The sequence below is a fragment of the Leuciscus leuciscus genome (genome assembly GCF_965113295.1).
Source record: "Leuciscus leuciscus genome assembly, chromosome: 5".
In the NCBI taxonomy this organism is placed as follows: Eukaryota; Metazoa; Chordata; class Actinopteri; order Cypriniformes; family Leuciscidae; genus Leuciscus; species Leuciscus leuciscus.
In genome coordinates, this window is record NC_138729.1 from 32,670,863 (window position 1) to 32,679,818 (window position 8,956).

The 8,956-nt window shown below is 34.8% G+C and overlaps 1 protein-coding gene across 1 annotated transcript; it reads left to right on the forward strand.

Moving 5' to 3' along the window:
- The first annotated feature begins 556 nt into the window (after window positions 1-556).
- On the forward strand, window positions 557-8,921 carry cabp7b (calcium binding protein 7b). The gene is made up of 5 exons (XM_082170608.1): window positions 557-1,556; window positions 2,737-2,880; window positions 3,262-3,374; window positions 3,775-3,922; window positions 5,192-8,921. Exons 1-5 carry the CDS (start codon window positions 1,448-1,450, stop codon window positions 5,317-5,319), a joined length of 642 nt encoding a protein of 213 aa, XP_082026734.1. The 5' UTR covers window positions 557-1,447; the 3' UTR covers window positions 5,320-8,921.
- The last annotated feature ends 35 nt before the right edge of the window (window positions 8,922-8,956 follow it).

Here is an 8,956-nt window from a genome sequence, read left to right on the forward strand (position 1 = left end):
GTTGTTGTTATAATTGTCAAAATCAGAAATAAAACAATAAATAAATATCGGTTCTGTATATCGGTTATCAGGCATATAAACATGCAAACAATTGGTATCGTATATCTGTTACAAAAAAAAAAATCGATCTAATATTTTTTTTAATCTAAAATCGGTCGATCTCTAGTTAAAAACACGCAACTGAGGTTGAGACTATAGTCAGTGGAACCATTTCATACTTTAATACAGTAATATTTTTACAGCAATATTTTTACGAGTTTCTTCATATAAATTACACCTCGCACACGCCTACAATAGCCTACTCAATTAAATGATAAAGACCCATACACCGCATAGAGTAGAAACCCTGAATATAGCCTACACCGACCCTAGAACTTCAGATCAGTACACACTCGATAAGTTACAGACAAAGTACAACAAAAATAAAGATAAAAGCTTTTGGGGAAATCGAAAGAGTTTGATTGAAAGTGGGCTTTGTTATCTAGGCGCATTTGAGCGCGCGCATATAGAGTGGGCGAGTGACTTTGGTTGAAGAGACATTATGCACCAGGTGCTCGCGCATTCGTGGATCAGACCTCACCGAGGACACATCTGCGCAGAGATTTCTTGGATTTTTGTTTAGCATCTCGAGCTTCCGCAAATCAACTGCCATCAGTATATTTCTAGTAGTAAATCAACACGTTATTTGTCATTCTGTAATGGAGGATCCTTTTTTTCGTGTGCTTTGTCATTTATTTAAGAATCAAGTGGAATCATTTTGGACAAATGGACAAAAATGATTAGAATGTTAGAAATCTCGGTGATTGGAATTCTTCAGCATATTCTGATTTGTATAACTCGAGACCGTTCGACTACCTGTAGGATTGCATCAAGCGCGTGAGGGAGGCGGTGATGCCCAGGAGGTAATGCGCATTAGTATAATGTGACACAATTCGGGGGGTTTTTTTTGCACTCGAACGGAGGTTCCTGTGTGCATCGTGTAGATTTATACCCGGTTAATATAAGCTAATGGAGCCACCGTAATCTCAAGGAGAAACGACAGCACGTTGTGTTTGAACAGGCGTTGGGAATCTCTACGTTCATCCTTCAAACCCAGTTGAAGATGTACAGAACAAGGGGGACATTTCCCGCAATATACGCGTACCTGTACCATACAAGCTCCGTCTGAATGGCAATACTTGAATGTTTGGTGAAATCATATGGCAATAGTTTTTGCACCTGATGCAATGCAATCCGCAATCGATCGAATGAATTATCATTTCTGCATGAATGTGCAGAGTGACTAATCGCACCTGGGCCACAATAAGACAGGATGAAGATGAATCAGACAAGCGTTGTGATTGTTGGCTTTGAGCTTCCAAAAAGCGCTCTGTGGTAAAGTTGCAGTGGCCGAACTACAGGTGCTTTATGAAGATCAGAATACAAGCGTTGGTTTGTCCTCGCAGAAATGCCCGTGCGTGCTGTGACTTCCAGGTTCATGTACAGGGGACTTTGCTCTATTCCAGATATCCTCTCCTACAGGGCTCCTGTCAGCCTCCCCGAGGATGAAGTGGAGGGTAAGTGATATTTCATTTTAAGTTAAACGGAGACGTTATCTGTGGGGATAGTACTTTGTGAATGTGTGTTTCAGCACCACGGAGAGCGCCCTGTGGCAGCCGCTACTGTCCACAATAAAGAAAGTGCTTGTTTTTTGTCCTTCACACTACTGATTTATTTTATTTTATTCATGTATAGGCTACTACGAATTGTGCATATTTTCATTTAGATTATGCTGGTTTGAAATGAGCGTATGAACAAACGCCATCACATGGAGTTCAAAGCTTGCAATATGAAGGGTGAAGGTGGGCGTTCATATCTAAATACAAATGTCGCAAATGACTAGTATTTTAACACTTGTATGACATTCAACATTTACAATACTGAATCTTTTGACAAAGTCACATTTAATAAATGACAAATTGCTAATCATTTTGAGAGATACTCACATCATATAAGATCAATGTAAACTATTTAACAAACCATTCACTTCTGTCTAAGTGTCTTCAAGAAAACACATTTTGTGTGATTTTATACATATTGTTTCTGTGTATAGCCTTCCAATATGTGCATGCATGTGATACACAGACCTAACTGACACTCATTCAGTTCCTGAGAGATAAAGGCCTGTCTCTTCATTTTTCCTTAATTATATATAGTGATATGGGGAATTTCTTTAAAGCATTTTCTTTTTGTTTTAGAATATGAAATCAGATACCACATGTAATCTCATGTCTGCTTTAGCTATATTGTAGTCCATTGTGTCCATATATAGACTATTTTTAACACCTGAACAAATATAGTTTGTTTTACACCAAAAAGTATTCCCATTATTTAATATGTTAACAGACATTTTATCTATAATATTTACTATGTGGATGTCATGGCAAATAAAAATATGGCTTGTCAAATGAAAATAGTTTCAGAATTATAAAAATGTACTTGTGACTATTATTAATGACCTTTAATTACAGTTATTAATGTTTTATTTGATTATCTCCTGATATTTAAAGGACACTCACTCATAGCACTTTTTTTTCCAATTTTCCCCCTGTTATTAATTCGGAAGAAGTCAGAAAATGGTTCAACTTTCCGATCAGGCATACTGATATACTTAATGTTAACGTTAATATTAGAATCATTAGAAAAGTTTACGGCATTGTATGTTGTGACGTGGCATTGTATCTTGCGCATCTGCAGAGATCCGTGAAGCCTTTAAGGTGTTTGACCGCGATGGGAATGGATTCATCTCCAAACAGGAGCTGGGAGTGGCCATGCGGTCTCTTGGTTACATGCCAAACGAAGTGGAGCTGGAGGTGATCATTCAAAGACTGGACATGGATGGTATATCAGCCCTCACAAACATTTCACGTTTTGGCCACACAAGCTCTGCACATTTCAGCACAACATTCTTAACTAAATGATGTGATATTCTCTGGATCACTATTAATTCGTCTTGTTCTGATTAGATCTATGCACTGTTATGGGAACATTTATCAGAGAGGTATGGTGGAATTGCAAATTCAATATAACACAACTGCAAGAGCAAAACAATTCAATATTGTAATGGTTATTGTGAATCATTGAACAAAGGCCTGATGTTTCTGATAACGACTCAAAGATTAGGGTCTGGCTGTTCTGCTGGATCAGCGTAAGATTACGATCTCCCACAAGAAAAGGTAACAGTGAAGCTGGTCCGTGTGTTTCGTATCTTTTATTTTGCAGGTGATGGTCAGGTTGACTTTGAAGAGTTCGTAGCACTTCTCGGACCAAAGCTGTCTTCAGCTGGTATGCCTGACAGGTTCCACGGAGCCGAGTTTGACTCCATATTCTGGAAGGTGTGGAGGTTTTCTTTGAAATAATCTCAATTATTTCCCCCCTCTAGTCTTCCCCCCTTAGTTCTGTCTGGCTTCAGCTTTACTTTGTCCCATTGTCCTGTGACTCCCTGTGATTACAGGTGGAAAAGAAGATTATTCATATATTATTCACACTCTACAATTAACTTGCTGACATTCCTTTGGTAGTAATAGCACTGAATTAAAATTAATGTTGAAAGTGCTGCTTCAGTCCATTAAAAGGCAATCTTCTCTTAAATGTGCTATTTAGTATAACTCATCTGTGCAGCCTGCTGATCATTTATAGTAGTTATATAATCATTTACAGGAACATTCAGAATTTTGAACATTGTTCCTTTAATGAAAAGGTCACTTTTACTCTTCTTTTTCTTTTTGTCATTAGTGTGACATGCAAAAGCTGACTGTGGATGAGCTGAAGAGACTCCTGTATGACACCTTCTGTGACCATTTGACTATGAAAGACATTGAGAACATTATAATGACAGAGGAGAGTCACTTAAACAGCCCCGAGTGCCAAGTAGATATTGACAGTAAGTATTCATACATTATCAATTCTCAGAAAAAAGAAAGAAAAGAAAAACATAAGAAAATTGTGACAAACATGGTACATTGACCTTGACCTGTTTGCCTCTACCATATGCGCTCACTGTGTGTGCCCACGCATCCGTTTCATTATGAAGTGTCTGGGCATTATCATGTCAATCAAAATTGTCTGTCAACTCCATTAAAAACCCAAGACACTGAGGCCATTGCTGTAGTGTAGAAAAACTGTCTATTTTTAGCTGAAATATATGCTGTTGGTAGTCCTGGGGAAATAAAGGAGCTCATAAATCTGTTTGAAACAGGACAGTGGGGAGTGGATCTGCAAATGAACTTGAGTGTATCTGCAATTGAGAACTTGCACACCTCATACTCTTTGGTATATCATTTTTTACTAAATACCAGCAGCTGGTACATTTTTATTTTACATTTTATAAGTTTATACTCATATTGTATCTAAATATAGCAAAAAAACTATAACCCACTTGAGGACAAAGTTGAGAAATATAACGTTGGCCACAGCAGCCAGATAATTACAGTATGATTGCGAGTGTGATTACTTTTATACAACAGCTTAATAAACAACAAGTTAAAGCATACATTTTAAACACAATATTGGCAGTGTTCTGATTTGCAAGTTCATGTAAAGTTTGTATTCGGTTTCTAGCGTTTATTTGTTGAATGAATGATTCAATGACTCACTCATAAAGACAGGGGCTGAATTCAGATTAGCATACTAGAATGTCCAAACACATATTATTCAAAAAACAGTAGGCGAAAATTACCCAGATGACCTATTACTTCCACCAAGATTCTGAAGTGCCCATTTGATAAACACTTTACTATCCCGTGAGGCCACTGGAGAGGATTCGCAGATGTAGTATGTCCGAATTTCATTCATCCTACCCATATTCATTCTATATAGAACATACTTCTTTAATGGTCATGAAAAAAGTTTCAAACCAAATGTAGTAGCTACAATACAGTATGTGATTTCAGACGCAGCGACAGATTCATTGACTCACTTATAAAGACATTCACTTGTCGCCACCTACTGGTGAAACTATGTAACCTACAGAAAGAGGCACTGAAAAGTATACTTTCAGTGGAGTGATACAAACAGATAAAAGTCCTAGAGTTGTTGGACTATATCACCAATCAGATTCAAGTACCGATGTTTTATAAATATATATCTGTTGAAAAAAAATCCATCTATAATAATCTTTTCTCTTCTATTTTTCTTCAACTTGTCCTCAAAGCAAGTCCCATGCAACAAGTCAAGCACACCTGTGTGCGCAAGAGCTTGATTTGTGCCTTCGCCATTGCATTTATCATCAGCGTCATGCTCATCGCAGCCAATCAGATGCTTCGAAGAGGAATGAAATGAACAGATCTGTTTCTAAGACAACGAATGACTGATGAAAGGAAACAAGGTAAAAATGCAAAAAAGTCCAAATGTAACTAGTTTCTAATGGTCACAGTTTTACAGAAACACCAAAGGCTGCACTTTCAGTCTACTATAAACTCAAGGTAAAGACAGACTGTTGTTGGACAGGCAAAAAAAAAAAAATAATAATAATAATTTTGCCCAAAACAATATAGTTTAAAAGTGTCATGGTCATTATTGTGTAGAAACAAAACAGGAGCAATTAGTAATGATCATTGTCCTATAAAATATTACATGTTTCCTTGGCTTATGTTACAAAGTAGACATCTATTATAATGTAGCACATCATACTTAAAATATTATATTATATTGTATAGTTGTAATCCACTTTATATTAACACTGTGTCAGAGTCATTATATAACATGACATTATGACATTGACACAAATATTTCCACAATTTGTAACAACGTTGTGTCAGCGGATCATGTATGGTACATAGTTTTAGATACAGTAGATTTATTTTACAAACATGGTCCCAAACACTGGTTTCACCTTTTGGGATATTTGTTTATACAGAAAGAAATGACAGATGAAATAATATTTGTCTGTCACCAAGAGTATTTAGGCTCAGAGCAATTAAAAAAAGAAAATGAATGTACTAGAAATTTACCAGTAATAAACTGTGATGGAAAATAGAGTGTAAATTTGGTGACAACCCAAAGCGTTACTGATTCTAACCTGTGCAATTGTCTTTTGTTAACTTGCAAAAATTGTATTTCTTCCAGTCTTGACCCTCAGGATTGTTTGTTGACAGATCTTTTATTAATTTTGCCTGAATATTACAGACTATTCAGATAGTGTGCCACACAAGGCTAAATGTTTTTGTCGATATCCTGCAATATAACTGTTCTGGGTGTTAATACATATGATTACATATTTGCATGAAATGTTTCCTAGCATTTTGATAACATCAGTGTTGTCAGTAAATTATTAGTCTGTATCAATATTATCATTATTTTCTTCAACAATGTGTGGTTTTCATTGTTTTGGGGTGTTGTAATCTGTATAATGTTAAATTTTTAATTTATAAATCACGCCATTAACTTTCTCACATCATTTACTTTTAACCTAATATGGGTAACACTTTACAATAAGGTTTCATTTGTTAATATTGATTAATGTATTAAATAACATGAACTAACAACGAGCAAAACATTTATTACAGTATTAATCTTTGTTAATGGCGGTTAATAAAAATACAGTCATTCAATGTTTGTTCATTTTAGTTCACTGTGCATTAACTAATGTTAACAAATACAACTTTTTTAAAATAATGTATTACTAAATGTTGAAATAAAAAAATTAACTAAGATTACTAAATACTTTTGAAGTATTGTTCATTCTTAGTTCATGTTAAAGGGATAGTTCACCGAAAAAATGAAAATTCTGTTATCATTTACTCACCATCAAGTTGTTACAAACTTGTATGAGTATATATTGAAGAATATGTGTAACCAAACAGTTGGTAGACCCCATTGACTTCCATAGCATTCCCACACTATGGAAGTCAATGGGGCCCATCAACTGTTTGGTTACACATATTATTCAAAATATCTTCTTTTGTGTTCAGAAGAAAGAAATGCATATAGGTTTGGAACAACTTGAAGGTGAGTAAATGACGACAGAATTTTTATTTTTAACTAAAGTATGAAACCTTATTGCAAAGTGTTACCCTAATATGTCTCCACATTATCCTGGTCAACAAGACAATTACAGGATAAGTTTAAAGCTTTCATTTCTTTTAAGTTTACGCATTCATAACTCAAAGGGAATGAACCACATTATTCAAAAGTAATATTTTGAACCTAATAGCTTTAAGTTTGGTGTGAGTTAATGGTAACAAGCAATATTTGGCTTATGCATACTCAGAAATAAATGTATGCATCCAGCATCTATCTGTAATTTATGCATTTGTCAGTAATCTCAGTGCCTAAACAGTAAGTTGGATGGTGTTGTTATGTGTGTATTAAGTTTGAAGTCCAAAGTCTATATTTTTGTGCACTTTCCCAGTATTGAATTCACATGTGTTTGTGCTATATCACAGATGACACTTAATTGATATGAATACGTTTTCTCTGACTGAAAAACAATAATATATGTCTGTCATGAGTAAGCATTTAAATGGATCTGCAACTGCATATAATTAAAATTATGAGTATTGCATTAGTTTAACAAGGTTGTAGAGTGAAACATATCATTATTAAGACTTGATTCAGAGAAATATTATTAATATTATTCATTACAGAAGGTATTTTTTATGTGTAATCAGCAAACTCAGACATTCTGACTTGCTTTTTTACACATGAAGGTAATGCTGACATAATGGCACAACCTTTGCGCAAGAAGCAATGATGAAAACCTGTTTCTTTGCAGTTGCATGCATTTGTAATTTTCTGATGTTGTATTGTGTAATGTTAAAGTCAGCCTTTGTTCTCAAAATATGCAACCTATGCTTTTTGATGACAATTTACTGTGATATACAAATTGAGATACTGATTTCAGGACATCAGAAACATATCATGCTTTTGATTTCCAAAGCTCAAGCATGTGACCTGCTGTGCAAATAGTTTTTTACACACTTATAGGATATTATTATTTAACATGGCAATGTTTTTTCAATCAGAGTAATAAATGGGTAAGACTCCTAGAATTATATGAAATATAGTTTTATTTTTGTATTTTCCCAATATTTCTTTCATATAAATTAATCTTATTTCACATGGAAAAATTACAGCACATTTACTTAAATGCCATCTATTGCATTTGCCTACACAATGGCTGATACACATTGGCAGTTACAAATTAGCTCACATAATTATATTAATGTAGTGATGTAACAGTAATATATACAATGTAAGTAACTTTATATTGCATCAATGTAGCCCTAGAAAACCATCTTGAATCTATGATGTGGCAAAAATGTGCTGATGTTACATTTAAATGTACCATGTGAACAACTGAATTAAAACAGTGGTGCTTCTTCTTTGGTCTTTTCATTATTCAACACATTCTACATTCTTGCATTTGAGAGAGCAAAATCAGATTGTGAGTATCAGAGGCAAGGCAAGGCATTTGGTCACATTTCCACAAAAATACACTTATAAAATACATGCTTTGGTGGAACAGGTCTGCTATCTTTCTTTTTCTTTTTTTGTATGTGCTGTATACAACTGATGCTGGTTACTAAACTCTACTAGACCAGAAAAAACGTTTTTTGTTTTTTTTTAGACGACTCATTTTATCTTTGCTCCAACACGTATCTAATATGACTTTTCATCACCAGGTCTGTAAATCTAATACATCACAGTCTAGCGTAACATTCATCAGTGAAGACAACAGGAGTTTACTAAGTCCATGCAAGCAAACAGTACAAAATGTCCCTGCAACAAGCAATCAGGACTAAATTGAAAATGCTTGCCTCATCTGAATTTCAATCTAAACCACAGAAGGCAGACAAAAACAATAGCGTTCAGCCTGAGAACACTCAACTTCTTGATAAAGCAACCAATTATGTTAACTCTAACTGAGCTCCTTTATAGACACACAAATTACAACTCCATATTATGAAATTAATTG